At 39.8% G+C, this 15,712-nt stretch overlaps 2 protein-coding genes across 2 annotated transcripts in view; one reads left to right on the top strand and one right to left on the bottom strand.

The window, feature by feature from the left end:
• plag1 (pleiomorphic adenoma gene 1) overlaps nt 1–11,131 on the top strand; it is a 13,492-nt gene extending 2,361 nt beyond the window's left edge. Inside the window, exons 2-3 of the mRNA XM_014023788.1 lie at nt 2,825–3,181; nt 3,339–11,131. Coding sequence (XP_013879242.1) covers nt 2,934–3,181; nt 3,339–4,509 — 1,419 coding nt within the window. The 5' untranslated portion in view covers nt 2,825–2,933 and the 3' untranslated portion in view covers nt 4,510–11,131. The remainder of the gene's footprint in view (nt 1–2,824; nt 3,182–3,338) is intronic.
• The window catches only part of chchd7 (coiled-coil-helix-coiled-coil-helix domain containing 7), a gene marked incomplete at its 3' end in the record, with an annotated part of 24,321 nt that overhangs the window by 4,745 nt on the left and 3,864 nt on the right, over nt 1–15,712 (bottom strand). Inside the window, 1 exon segment of the mRNA XM_014023790.1 lies at nt 13,582–13,661. Coding sequence (XP_013879244.1) covers nt 13,582–13,599 — 18 coding nt within the window.

The following is a 15,712-nucleotide window of genomic DNA, read 5'->3' as shown; positions in this document are numbered from 1 at the left end:
ATTTATTGTTATGTTTTTGTTAAAGCCAGGTGGAAATAACACAAATCCATGGGTTGGAATCAAGATTATAGCTGAGTCAGCAGAACAGAATAAAGATTTAGTTGTTAAACTGTTCTCATTGTTGGAGTTGTATATGGTAAATATGCTGTCTTTTTGTTCTCGCACCCCCTCAGTTCTGTGCACAAGCTCCTAGCAGAATTTTGTTCTCACAATGCATGTGCCAGTGTGATTGGTCAGAACTTTGTGGGTGTGTCTATGCTGTTAAATTGCTCAATTACACTGGTCTCATTTGCTTCAATGCTTTGCCGAGGAGTAGCTTGCCAAGGCTGTCAGAAAATACAGCCATCTTTACAACAGTTCCAACAAAACTTATAAAGAAAGTCAAATACAATGAAACATCCATGTGAAAAAGAATGTCTTTAGGAGTCAGTGATTAGAGTTGTCAACAAGGTCACATGATCACCTGCCTGCATTTCTGTGTGGAGTTTGCATGTTAGGTTAGTCCAGGTACTCCATTTTCCTCCCATAGACCAAAAACATGCATGTCAGGTTAATTAGTAACTCTAAGTTGCTCCTAAGTGGAGGTGAGCGAGTGAATGGTTGTGTACCCCGCCTCTTGCACAGCTGGAGCTATAGATACCGGCTCCAAGAGGAATGGAGCTCCAACTTGGAAAGAAAACGCTGGTAAAATGGATAGGTGGATGGATGGTCCTGTGGTTCATAAGATATTTTTCTACAAGGCAGACAGTGTTGACTCCATTCAAGTTTTATAAATGGCTTTCAAGTGATCAATTTAAACCATTTAAGCTGATGGTTAATCAGCATTTGCCAACTCAAAAATGGCTAAAACAAAGTAAGTTTTCCACAGAGTTTTAGTATTTCTGTGTCCTGCTCTGTCTGCCATATTTTTGTTCTGTTATCTGATTTGTAGAAGTGCAATCTGGGGATTCTTTTGTTTTCCTAGGCGACTTCAATGCCCATGTTTGTGATGATGAAGTTATCTTAAAGGAAGTAATTGGTAGGAACAGCCTCCTTGGTCTGAAGTGGAGCGGTGTTCTGTCATTGGACTCCTGTGTTAGACAAGGATGGCCCATAACGAACACCATGTTCAAGCATAAGATAGTTCACAAGTTTACATGTTACCAGGCCACCTTGGGCCAAATAGACCAAAAGAGATTCGATTGTGTCATCAGACCTGCACCCTTGTGTTTCAGACTCTGGTGAAGCTGTCTACTGATCACCACCTTGTGGTTAGTTGAATCCAGTGTCAGGAGAGCCTGCTGGACAGACCTGGTAAATCCAAACAAATAGTAATGGTTGACTGGGAAAATCTAACAGAGCACCCTGTCCCTGAGATCTTCAACTCATACCACATGGAAGATCCTTCACATTTCCCAGAAAAGGTCCAAGATATGAAATCCAAATGGGACATGTTCAGGGCCTCTATTGCAGATGTGGCTTTTAAGGGCTGTGGACTGAGGTTATTGGTGCTTGTTGCAGCAACAACTGAAAGTCTCTATGGTGAATACCAATAATGATGAAGGCCATCAACCTGAAAATGGAGGCTTTTAGTCCTTTGATGTCCCAGAGGACTCCTAAAACACTTGACAGGTTCAAGGTGGCCAGAAGGACTACAACTTCTCTGGTTGCAGATGCAAAAACATGGGTATGGGAGGAAATAGGAGAGGCTATGAATTCTTGTTAGCATCGAATGGGTTCTGACAAACCATTCCAGGCTGTATTGGGGTTAAATGGGGAACTGCTGACTCAGACTGAGGATAATGCCAGGTGATTGAAGGAGGACTTTGAGGATCTCCTTAATCAGGYCACCATGTCCATCYTTGAGGGGGCAGACTCTGAAGACTCAAGGGAAAATGAGTCTATTACTATGGCAGAGCTTGCTAAGGTACTTAAAAATATCTCAAGTGGCAGGGTGCCAGAAGTGGACAATATTCATCCTGAGATGCTGAAGGCTCTGGATATTGTGGGGCTGTTATTATCGATTCTTTAATGGAGGACCAGGGCAGCACTTACAGAGTAGCAGGCAGAGGTGGTGGTTTCCACATTTAAAAAAAGAGTTCTAACTATTGAGAAATAATATTTCTCAGCCTTCCTGGAAAGTTTACTTCGGGGATTTGAAAGGGATTGTTGAACCTTGGATTCAGGAAACACGGTGTAAAAATTAAAAACCTTTAAAACTAGCTTTGTAAAAGGCTACTTCAGCTTTTAAGTTGATTTCCTTTTTATTTGCTTTTATCTACAAATTTGCTCAAGTTGTAGCTGTTTTGTCAATCTTAGCTTTTAGCTGCTGTTTTGCTCATTTCAGCTCTTAGCAACACTTTGCTAGTTGTAGCTTTTTGTTACATTTGGTAATTTTATCTGCAGTTGTGATCAATTTAGCTTTTAGCCTCAGTTTTAGGCTTTTGGCAACAGTTTTGCTAATTTATGCTTTTAGTTTTAATTTAGCTGTTAATTTTTCTACAATTTTACTAAAATAGTTCTTAGTTACAGTTTTTTTTCTTTGGTTTAGCTTTAACATTTAACTCTACAAAAAGTTTGAGTAAAATCGGAATTCAGAGTTCTCTAGTTTGTCCTAAACTCGTTTGTTTTATGTGGTCTTTTAATTAGATTGAAGTTCACCTGCATTTTCGGTATATGCTAAATTTTTAAGGCACTTTATTTAAATAATTGCTTTTAAAATTGTGCTATAGAAATAAAATTTGATTAATTGATTGATTGCATCTGTAAGCATCTAAGTGTAAGACGTGACACTGTCTCATTATAGTGAATAATTCTCCTTCCTTTCTTTCTTGTTCTCTCTCAGGCCCCTGAGTCCAGGCAGTGTTGAGAACATACAGCTGGACAGAATAGTCACATCAGTGCTAGTTGGGATCTGTGCCTTTGTCGATGTAGCTGGTCTGCTTTAGGGTGCCATGGCCACAGGAACCGAGGGCCATCGTGACCACATCCTGGAGAAAGCTAAGTTTGCACCACCTTTGGGGAGGCGCAGGAAAGCAGAAGGAAAACCCAAGAAGAATTTCCCCTGCCAAGAGTGTCAAAAAGCGTTCAACAGTCTGGAGAAGTTGAAGGTGCACTCATACTCTCACACGGGGGAAAGACCGTACCGCTGCTCCCACCTTGACTGCACCAAGGCCTTCGTCTCCAAATACAAGCTGCTACGGTACAGACACGCAGGCTGCTGTGTCTTTTCTTTTCACTTGGTAGAGCTGTGTAGTGATGCTGATGAATAGTAGTTTTGGTATTATTTATGAAACATTCCTAATTCAAATATTATTGCTGTATTTCTACGTGCTCATTGAATGTATCTGTGTTCCAAGGCATACGGCAACCCACTCACCAGAAAAAACCCACAAGTGTCCATACTGTGAGAAAATGTTTCACCGCAAGGATCACTTAAAAAATCACCTGCACACCCACGACCCCCACAAGGAGGCGTTCACCTGTCAAGAGTGTGGCAAGAGTTACAACACCAAGCTTGGCTTCAAGCGCCACCTGGCCCTCCACGCTGCCAACAGTGGAGACCTCACCTGCCAGGTGTGCCTGCAGCCGTTTCCCAGCACCGGCGTTCTTCTGGAACACCTCAAAACGCACGCAGGCAAGTCGTCTGGTGGTACCAAAGAAAAAAAGCATCGCTGTGAGCACTGCGAGCGACGATTTTACACCCGGAAAGATGTGCGGCGCCACATGGTGGTGCACACTGGACGCAAAGACTTTCTTTGTCAGTACTGCGCCCAGCGCTTCGGTAGGAAGGACCACCTGACACGTCACATGAAAAAGAGCCACACCAGGGAGCTGCTGAGGGTAAAAACTGAGCCAGCTGATTCGCTGGAGCCTGTTGTCTACAATTTGACATCTGGGAGCATCAAAGGTGAGCTCCCAGGAACACTGACACCGAGGTCCCACCAGCTCAACATGTATACAGTCCCTGGTTTGGACACACAGCCCTTCTCCACTCCCACCTACCCGTTTTCTCTWAAGTACCCACTGGGCTCCAACTTTACCTCATACACCATCCCCTCCCATGAGAGGGAACAGAACCTAAAGGGAGAACTGGAGACCTACCTGATGGAGCTGCAGAGCAGTATACCATCCTCATCCTCGGCTGCCCAAGAACCCCAGCTGTCCTCCTCCAAACTTGAGCTGGTGCCTCAAGTAGGTTTGCTGGAGGACGCAAGTGAGGAGACATCCCTCGCCAAAATCTCCACAGCAGCTGACTCTGTGGCCTCATCTTCCTCTCTTATGGACTTCTCTCAGCTGTTTAACTTCCTGCCACTCAATGGGCCTCCATACAACCAGTTAGGAGGTGGCGAGGGGCAGGGCATCGCCTTCCCTCCCCCCGAGGAGCCCGCACCTCTTGTCCAGCTGTCTCCGCAGGCACCCACAGGGCCAGAGGCTGCAGAGAATCTGCTTCAAGGACTTCCTTCTTCCTTCATATCCAACCTGAGCACACCCACCACACTGCCTCGCTTCCATCAAGCCTTTCAGTGATCCAGTATGTACGGTCTTAAAGATTTAGACCCACACTGAGCCTGCAACCCACAACAGCAGGTATAAATCCAAACAAAGCGTCAGTAATAAATATTACAAGGTGTTAGTTAGCAAGTCTGTTCATTTATTATAAGATGACTGGACATGAACACAACACGATGCACCTAGAATTCAGTAAGATTTTTACTGAAACTTGGTCTATTTGATTGGATATTTTCCAACAATCACAGTCTAGTCAGATCCTAGTTTAACATTTTGAATGGTTTTAAATAGACAAACAGGCAAATCTTTGCCACCACTATTCCAGGAAAACAGTTCTCTTACTTACTGCATCTCTATGTGTATATACTCCTCTAAAGTCCTATTTTCATACTGTTTTTTAATCATTTTATATATCTATTCTGATTTGCTCTGAAGACAGGAATAACTTTGCATATTTACAGATTTTACAATTTCTCTTTATTATCAACGAGAAATAAGATTCAGCCACATGCTGGGGCTGAGACGATGTGTTTCTTGTGCTGTACTTTAATGATTTCAGTTCAAAACTGCAGTATAACAAAAATCACAGCTTAATAATACCCATGAGAGTGGCCATGTGAATAAGACTGCTGTAGCACCTTTTCATTTTCAAGTCTAAAAATATAAAATAGCTTGGCCTCATCAGGTGCGTCATTACAGGGATGTGTTGTTGCTGTAATGACCACGTCCACAGCTACATTAGCAAAACCCAACCAGTTTCCAAACAATTTGATTGTTTCAGTTTCTTTCCTTCGTATGGTGAGTTATAATAGTTTATTTAATGAAATAAACATCCACTTTGAAATTGGCAAAAACTGTGAAAAAAATGGTTACAAAGACTATTTCATGTTTTAAGTTGAAAATAGGTTTAAACCAGTGTGTTGGTCTTTTCAAGTATTACGCTTATTTTTTCACATTAGTATTGTGAAGGTACTGAATGAGAGCAAGGAACAGTATTATAGGGTCACATTTCATTAATTTCCCAATAATGAGAACCTTGAAATGTGTTTTGATTAACTTTTTGATAGTTATCCTCCACTCCGAGTCTGATTTAGCTCATAAACTGTAAATGAAAATGGACAATACACCACCGTCTGCTTCCATTGTGCAACAGTGAAACCAAAATATCCCATTTTCTGGCCCAATTTTTTTGGAACTAGAGGCTGCACACTAGAGATTTAGGGCTGAACCCTCGATACACAATCTTGTCACGAGGCCTTTCGTAGGCTTCAAATTACTAATTATACCTAAACATATATGAAAACATTTGAACATACAGCAATGAGAATTAACAGGAAAAACGTAGGAAACACCTGTTCCTTGTTGCCAACTTAGCAACTTCCTTGCGTTATTTAGTGAGTTTTCAGACCCCTCTGGTGACTCGTTTTTAGAAATTAAAAATAGAGACAAAAATAGCAACTCTTACTGGTGTTATTGGAAACTTTTGAAGATGGATGTAAAATTGTTCTTTCCAACAAGGGGTGTGTGCTGCTGTGGGCCCTTCCCTGGCCCAAAGCACCCTCAGGCGGTCCTGTCCTAATGCAGCATCCCTCCCGGCTGCTGTCAGCGCAGGAGATGTTCATCCTGCCGCAACCAGACAGTTAATAAATCACACACAGTACAACGCTGCTGCTGGCTTCTGGTTGGGGCAGGATAAAAATGTATGTTTTTGTTTTACTCTAAAATAAATCCCTGCACTAAAATAACTTTTTTGGGGGAGGGTGGGGAGCGAGTTCACTTTCTTCTGTCCAGATAAAGGACGAAGGTTGAAATTGTGACACTGTTTTAGCTGGATAGTGTCCTTGAGTGTCTAGAGAGGCACTTTTAAATAAAAATTACTATTAGTATTAAAAAAACAAAAACAATCGACAGAAAAGTTTTTTTTTTGTAGTTCTTTTTTGTTTCCCTCACGATGTTATTTCTCTGTCCTACAGTCTATGGACAGACAATTAAGCAGATTAGGTGATGATGTCATTTAGCAACTTTTAGCTATTTTTAGGACAGACATTAGCTATTCTCCTAACTTAGGAGTTGGCAACAATTGTTTAGTTTTGGCTTAAACTTCCAGATGTGTGTCAGTTATCCATGTTTTTCTAGAGTTTTTGAGTTCGCCAAAAATATATTCTTTATCAGTGACCTCTGCGTCAACCTTTAACTCGACATTACTCATTGAAGGCCGTATTATCCCTGGAAAGACAGTAAATCAAACTTAAAGCAAAATACAGCTCAAACCAGATGTTTACATATGCAGTATAAACAGAAACAACCATTTCTTTTTATTGTATGGGATTAAATCAGTGTAAACAGTTGTTTTAGGTCACATACATTACTATTTGTTGAATTGTTGATTGAGAAAGCTAATTTTTTTTAGATCGTTTTTAATTACTTTCTTCAAAGTCATGTTTCCATGATTTTCTTAGTATTTAGCAGCAATGTGTTCAAACTGTATGACTCGGGTCAAAGGTTTTGAGTTTCCTTATAAAAGGTTCTCACAATAGTTTGCTGGAATTTAGTCCCGTTCCTCCTGACAGAACTCAATCATGTTTGTAGGCCGCCCATAAATTTTCTATGAAATTGAGATCAGGGTTTTGTGATGGCCACGCCAAAACATTGACTTTGTTGTCCTTAAACCACTTTGTAACTTATTTGACAGCATGTTTAGTGTCATTTTCTGGAAGATCTATTTGAGGTCAAGATGTTGCTTCAATATCTTGACATCATCTTTTTTCCTCATGATGTCATCTATTTTGTGAAGTGTACCAGTCCCTCCTGCAGCAAAACAACCCCACAATATAATGCTGCCTCTTTAGTACAGTGTAACTTTAAAGAAAATAATCCAAATTTATTTTTATTATTTGGGCATTTAGGAAATATATATATTTTTAATTCTAAAATGACCTAAAACGGGAAAGCTTTAGTCAGATTTAATGTCAATGAGAAAAAAAATGGTTTTTTTCTTATTATAGGATGTGTAAACAAATGGTTTCAACTGTGTTTTTACTCTCATTTAAAAACATTAGATTTATTTAAATTAGACGCTCCTGAGAGCGAGTCCTATATGCCTAATTTGTTATTTCTGCAAGTTTGGAGCATAGTTACGTTCCTATTTCATGAGCATTTATCTTACTTTTTTTTTTTCAACCGCAGGTCAAGCCCCGCACTGACCCCTTCAAGAATGAAGGAAAATATGAAATGGAAAACTAGATTGTCAGTGACAGACTATAAATGAAACTTAGAGATGAAAACAAAGCAGAAAACTCAACAACCCTGTACAACATGATGTTTTAAGTGCCTAAAAATAAATATACATTATATTTTTAAGACATTTTTACAAGAATAAAAAGAGTATTATTGAGACATTTAAAATATTTCACACAGCTCAGATCCAACACTTTAAAGTGAAAACTTAACACGCTCTTACTAGAACTCCTTTATAGCGGACTTACAAATATGATTTATATGTCACGATGAGACCTAATCTAAACCAAACTAATATTTGATGTTTGCCTTCAAACAGCTTCAGTTTTACTTGATCCCCCTGAACTCTGCAGGTTGTTTCATTTCAAACATTAAGACCTGATAATAGAGCTTCTGTGGATGTTTCTGCCTCAAATCTTGTTTCATGTGTTGTCTAACGTGGTGCAATCTTTCCAGGACTCTTTAATTTGTCCTAAACATACATTGGCACTTATGTACCCAGAAAAATGTACCCTTCTACTTTTCCACGTTTTTGCATCACGTTTTTAAGTCTCTCCATCTTCTACCACTCATCTGTGGTCAGGTAGAGGCAACAGCTCCAGGAGAGAAACCCAGACATCCCTAATCGTACAGCACACATTACCATATTAACCTAATGATTTCAACTGGCAACATAAATAGAAACGTCAAAATTTTTCAAATTATTTAAAACTAGAAATGTAGATGTCCTTCAGTAACAATAATCATACCAGGAATGAATGTTACTGTTCCTTAATTTAATGTTAATGGAAAATCGTGTATCCTGAAGCGTGTCAATTAGCCGTGTGGTACGCAGACACACACAGCCATGCCACACACGTCCGTTCAGTGACAGTAAGCAACAAGCAGGACACCAGCAGGTCTGTTGTTTCTGTCAAAAAGGTTACAGCCCAACATCTGGTTTGAACCCCTTCTCATTGTGGAGTACCACACGAAAGTTAAAAATCATTGAGCTGTGTTTGTTTCTGAAGCTATGGGAGCTACACGTGCTTCTTAATTCCATGTTTAATCTTTAATTAGCATTTGCTAGCCAGCAAACAGGGAGGAGAAACAACTGGAATGTATGTGAAGCTTTTAAACTCCATTTCTGCTCCAAAATATCGCTTGAAATAGCTCAAATTTATTTCTTTTCTACCCATCTTAGCTTGTTTTCGTCTACATTTCAACCTTATGCTATAATCAGCTGTGTTCTCCGACCAAAGTCACCGATTATGACAGACATGAAACCAGTGCTGGCATGGTGTCAGTTCAGCGTTGAACTTTTTGAAGGAGTTTGATTTTCAAAGGAGTGATGTCATCTTGTCATCTGGTTTAATATCCATATGCTGTTTTAGAATCCCTCTGATGCACTTAACTCACTCGAGGCCTTAAGCAGATCTGAGCAGGTAAAGTCCACTTTACACTAGACGACAACCTAACTCTGCTCTTCATGACTTGTTGCAATGTGATTGGATTGCAACAAATGTTGAAAACCTCCTTCCTTTGAAGGAATTCATAATGCTGCTACAACCTTAGTAGTCTGATAGGTGTTCCCAGCTCTTTTCTTCATCCCCAAGTTCTCCTGAGCCTTCACTTTGCTCTGTAACCAGCAGCATTGACACGTGAGTTGAACAGTTGAATCTCTTTCGGGTCCCAGGCCTGGCACGACTTTCTCAAACCGTGTCAAAATGCAGCTATGAGCTCGAAAATCTTGCCACACCATGACCCGGTCAAACTCTGTAGTYGTTGGTTTTCTTTTGGCTGCTCCCTTCTTTAAGGGGTCACCAAATTGAACGAACTTGCACGAAAGATTTGGCGATTGTTTTACGACAAACACAGTTTGGGCTCGAACCAGCAGCCTTGAGATTAAGAGATTGCCTCACTGGACACCAAGCTACTGCAACCCCGTGTCAAGACCTGTAGATTCTCCTGTATGTAAATGAGAAGTTGTTGGATCTTATGAGAGCAGCATGAGAGGATGCAGGTGAACGAACTTCAACCACATCCTCCCTTCTTCCTCGCTCATCCAGCAGACCTGAGCGTGACGAGAACAAGGAGCATGGTGTGGTATTCATTTGTGCAGGGAGAAAGTGGATTGGTCTCTGCAGCTGCGCAGTGACACTGATGCAATCCTATTGGTCGCAGCGAGAGTGACATGCACAGCAGCCGTGCTGCAGTAACTTACTCGGAGCACTGGCAACATGTTGTGGCCAGATAAGCTTTGAATTCTCAGAATAAGGGTGGGATTTATTAAGCACCTCATGTTTGATTCCAATAAGATTCAGAGGGCCGTGACGTGGTTCTAATTAGATGCACACTGGATACACGTCAAAACTAACCCTGAGCAGAAAATACCTCAGGCCTAATAGAAACAAAATAAAACATTGCATTCAAACAAGATGTTACAAACTAAATCAACTAAAAGAGTTGAAATGCATGCTCAAACACACCGGAAAACCTCACCAAAACCCTGCAAAGGATGCAAGATTTTCATGTCCAGTCTGAAGGGGCGGTGGCTCAGCCAAAATGCAAAGAACTGGTCGTAAGATAAGCACTGGCCCCTGACCAGCACTGGATCTACTTCTGTCAAATATATAGGTTGAAAAGTGGAGAAAAGAACCTGATGAGTGTGAGGGTGTCCTGCAAACACGATGCACTTAATATGTGGAAGAATTAATTGTCTCTTTAGGGAAAACTGTTGCTCCTCGTGTCAACAATCATCAGAATATTTGATTGAGGCAGGTTTTAGCGATGGAGGAAATGGTGTCTGATGCCATACAGATAGTCATTATTCAATCCTCTAACATGAGGTAAGAACAGGATAGAATAGGGTTCTTTTGTCCTTGTATGAGGYGCTTGTCTTTTATCTTCTTCCGTATCTGATATTAAGAAAAACGGGGATAAATGGAAAAGCGTTCATCCTCATTTCRTCTGTAATCCAGACAGATTTAATTGTTCAATAGTGTTATTGTTGTTTAGTATTCTCATTTACCTCAGATATCCATCCTGTCTCTGTGCTCCGATACTTTGAAGGAACGAAGAACTCGGTCATCGGTTTTCCTTCCCGAACTGCCGGGATTTGAATGGAGACAATATTTTTTCCTCAGTTGTGTGAAACGTATTGTTGAATGTTTAGAAACATTTCTCGATGTGTGCTGCCTGTATCTTGTGAAGGTTTGATGGGTTTTATGGAAAAAAAGAAAATAATGTTGGCAAGTTGCTATATTTTTGTTATGGTAATCACAGCACTTTTTGTAAATAGAATGCCTTATATTCTCTGATACTTTTTTGGTTTTAAACTCTTACTACAAATGTATAGATGATATATTTAGCTCTTTTTAGAGAAGCGTAATATGTAAATGAAATATAAAATGTTTTATTTTTACAGGTACAGTTTGACAGTGTTTTTCCTATCAAAGTAATTTTTTATGCTTTACTTGCACAAGGGTTCTRTGTGTTTGGAGGTTTAATTTTTATTTTTTTAAACAACAACAAAAGTCTTTCTAAAGGAATATTTTTGTAGTTCTAGTGTAGTTCATCTGCTGGAATAAGTAAGCCCCCAGGCCATAATAAAACTTAAATGGGTAGTTAAATAATGTCTAAATATATTTTCTTGTCATGGCTTATTTAGTTGTTTTCATGACAAGAAAAAAAGTAAAAACCAGTCCCTGAGTTCCACAGTTTCACATATCAGACGTGCAGTGGTGGGCACAGCTAACCAAAAAAAAATAGCTTTGCTAACTTATAATCTGCTAACTAAAAATATGGTTTTGCTAAATATGTAAAAGAATTAGAGGAAGCTAACCCCAAACAGCTAAACAAGTAAAAATGTGCGGAAGCTAGCACTAGCAGCTAATCGCTAACTGCTAAGACGACTGTCAGTCTGTCTGCGTCACACGTATGTCTCTCCTTCCCGGTGAGGACTGGTGGTACTTACCCAAACCTGTTGCCATTAGCTTGATAGTCAGTGGACTTTACTTTACTGGAAGCTAAATGGTCTGCTGGTTTTTAAATTTGTTCCAGTATTAGCTGAACCATGCCCACCACTGAAGATGTGAGAGCGTGAACATCATCAGCTCCACAGCTTAAAACTCAGTGCTTATAAAGCAGCATTTTAATTGGGAAAAAAAAATTTTTTTTTAAAGAATTTATTGTAAATGAGAGCAGAAAGTTTCAACAGCCCCATGCGTCAGAGTTCAAACTCTTAAAGCCAGCTAAGATCATCATCTTGTCTTTGGTCCAAATCCAACAGAGGCAAAATCATTCAGCATTTCAGTGTCAAACTTCTTCATAAACTTCAGCGGTACCAGTGAACTCTTTATTGAATGTGTATGTGAGAAACACTGCAATACTGCAATATGTTCTGGTTTGGAAGAAAGAAAGAAAAAAAAAAGCTGCTAAAAAAGTCTGAAGCTCCTTGGGGTGCTAAAGACCTCRTTTCTTGTTTTTTAAAAGGATTGTTTGGATCAGTGGAACAGCTGGCACAACTGTGTGCCACGTTCCACCACATAGTTATACATATATCTATTTTTTATTGTACTGTGACTTTTGTAGTCTTTTTACCGACATGCCTGTAATCCATGCCCCCCCACCCCCTACACACACACACACACACACACACACACACACACACACACACACACACACACACACACACACACCTGTTGGTATTAAGACACTAAGATCAGTTTTTAGTGACAATGACGGACTCTTTTCAAAATCTCAATATCTCACTTTACGTCTACTTTCACATACTACTGTTGTATTTTTATACATATAGGCAATATGAAACACAAACATGTGTAAGTGTTTGTGTAAAATCTATATTAATGCTGCAGCTTTTATTGTTTTTTGTTTTGTTTTTTTCTTTTTAACATTGACATCATCCAAAGAAACAGATTATTTATTGCTTGGCAGAATAACCTGATTTCATTCACATACCTTGCTGCTATGAGAAGAGTTGCAGTTGCCAACTCCAGTGTTTTTACTCAAGTGTAATGAAAGTTTAATAAACAAAAAAAGGAGAAAAAAAATTAACTCCTGAGTCTGTTTGAGTCTGTTTTACTGTTTCCTATGTTTCATTCAATAGAAAGCTTAATTGCCTGGTTTAAAAAAGGGGCATGATGGGCATTTTGAAGTGGGAGTCCTTCAAATACATTCAGAAAAATATCTTACCTGTTGCAGATAGCTGTTTGATGGATCTTTGCAGAAATAGGTGGGTCTTTCACGCGCCTTCTGGCTGCCTCTGTTGGATTTTTGAACAAACTGAGGCAGCAAAAGTGAGGTCAAAGCTAGCCCACCTCTGATGTGCCTTTGTGCCATGAAGCCAGCAACAGAGCCAAAACTGTGTGTTAGGTCTGTGCAGGATGTAGCCAGCTTCATCTGTAAATTTATGAACGATTAAAGAGTGCATAAAGACGAACTGGTCTGTGTGCCATTTTACTGGAACTGTTTTATGAAGGAGCCACTGGTTTTAAATCTAATGGGACTGACATCTAAACAGCTTTTCATGGGACTGCTCAAGTACAGAGAAGATATTAATCACATTTATTTTGGTCAATATTGTAATCATGAGTATTGAAAATATTTATTTATTGAATTTGAAAACTTTGCACTGCCTTGAATGTGACATTTTTGACACCTTCCCATTGAACTCCATTTTAAAGGGGACATCCTGTACACTGCTTGGCTGAAAGAAAAGTCACCACCTGGATTGAACTAAGGTCTATGATCTGGGGTTGCTGCAGCTGGTCAGGTCTAGGTTCAGCAACAGTTTGTGCTCAAAGAATGAAGTGTTTTATAGGGGATTAATATCCATCTATCCATTTTCCTTACCTGCTTTTCTGTGCACATTCACTGGGAGCTGCAGACAATCTGTGGTGGTCAGTGGACAGGTCTCAGGTCCATCACAGGATCTATTAGTAAATTAATAAAATTTCAATAAGTAAACATGAAAATAACCAAAATTTCATGAATATTGTTTAATACACCAATGATTTAGTAAGAATAGATGTACGTTACTGTACTTGTCATACTGAACATGACAAGTAAGCAAGTTTTATACATTGAGCAGAACATGGTGCGGTGTAAAAAAAATAAAATGACAATAAATTTACATGAGTGTTTTGCTATAAAGTGCAGAAATTATGATACGTTTACATGTGCAAAGGGAATTACGTTTCACAGTAATACCTGTATTTATTCCAAATGAATGATTTGGTGATTTCGCCAAAGTCCCAGGAATGCAATACGGTTTATTTTTATTTCTAACAACGTCCACTAGATGTCAGACACACATTTATTTGATTCTAAACCAACTTTTATGTATTTTTAAATATGAAATTCTGTATTTGAGTAAACAACGCCAGAAAGAAAAAATAATAAGCACTGAGTTCGTGAATTTTTAGCTGCACGGACATGTTCACTTGTGTTTCCGATCAACTAAAGGTAAAGTTTAGAGAACGTTTTTTCATTAAGAATGAAGTCTTCCAATACATATTTGCTGATAAACATAACGATTGAGCCGCACAGTGCGGAGGTGTTGGTAGAGGCGCCCCTGGAAGAACGTGGTCTGGCTTGTTAGACGTATACAGTTGTTCACGTGAATAAGGGCTTATTTGGTACATGGAAATGTGAGAATATATTTGAGCTTTCTAAAAACTATTGATCATTTATTGTGTAGACCCTAAATCTACCGTATAAATATGATAATCATTGTACATCTGGCAACACAAGGAACAAGTYTGAAGTCCCATCCCCTTCATGTTAACAAGCAGGACGTTACCGTAATTAGAAACAAAAAAAACACCTCAAATATGTACTTTTTCAGGTTGACTCTTGTTGACTCATATACTGCAGTACCTTGCTTGTTCAAATACTTTTTTAAAGTTTAACCATAATTAGGTATTTCACGTATAAAAGAAAGCTCATGTGGCCATGATTGTGTGASGGCAGCTGGTTTGAATCCCCACATCTCAACGCTGGTTCCAAAAATTACTGGCGGCTTCCGTAAACCAGGTCCCGCTGCTTTCAGTTCCCAACAACAGAAGAAGACGGTGAACACTCGGTCTATGATTTAAACAATCTGWGGGGTGAACGGGGCAATGCACACAGGGGGGACAGGGTTAGAGCCATCACTTCACAGCAAGGGGGTCACAACCTGGCTGGGTTCTTCCTAGGTCCTATTCGTGCAGGCGTTTCCTCCTACCAACCAAAATCATGCATGTTAAGGTTCAGAGGTAACTCGAATCTGTCCCTTACGCATGAGAGAGAGCGTGAATGGTCTTCGATAGTCTTAATTTAAGGTACATTTACCATTTTGTGTTCATCAGCTCACGTGGATCCACTCTGATCAGGTACAATTGATCCATCATCTGTTCAGGACAGATTAATCAGGGAGCAGAACAAAAGATTTTTGGTTCATTGTGTGTTACCATGTGCTGGAGMACCACAGCGAATAAATAGCCTGTTTGGAGGAATCAGATGTTTTACAGGCTGAAAAGCTGAGTGAATCAGAAAACCGGCTGTGAGCTGTGGAAGATTTCCTCTCAGTGGGAAGTCTTTTTGCATCCTTACAACTAAARAAAAACGCCCATTTTGTCTTTTTGTTCACCATAAAGCTGCACAAAATAAGCTATTAATCGTGTGCTCGTTGCAATGCTCTCACAGCAGACATTTATAAATATTACTGAATACTACAGAATGAAAAAAAAGAAAGAGCTGTTTCTCTTGCGAGCTCCTCCTGCTGGAAAAGAGATTCAATTCAGCTGAACCCTCAGTGTGAACCCATTGAACCCAAACAGAAAACATTACATACTCCACAACACCAGGACTGTCTCACTCCCTCACTGTGTGTGTGTGTGTGTGTGTGTGTGTGTGTGTGTGTGTGTGTGTGTGTGTGTGTGTGTGTGTGTGTGTGTGTGTGTGTGTGTGTGAGGTCTACCTATGATGTCAATTACAGGCCTCT

Source organism: Austrofundulus limnaeus, unplaced genomic scaffold (genome assembly GCF_001266775.1).
Source record: "Austrofundulus limnaeus strain Quisiro unplaced genomic scaffold, Austrofundulus_limnaeus-1.0 Scaffold390, whole genome shotgun sequence".
Taxonomy (NCBI): Eukaryota; Metazoa; Chordata; class Actinopteri; order Cyprinodontiformes; family Rivulidae; genus Austrofundulus; species Austrofundulus limnaeus.
Note: the sequence above shows the minus strand (reverse complement) of the source record. Positions and strands in the feature narration are given on the sequence as shown.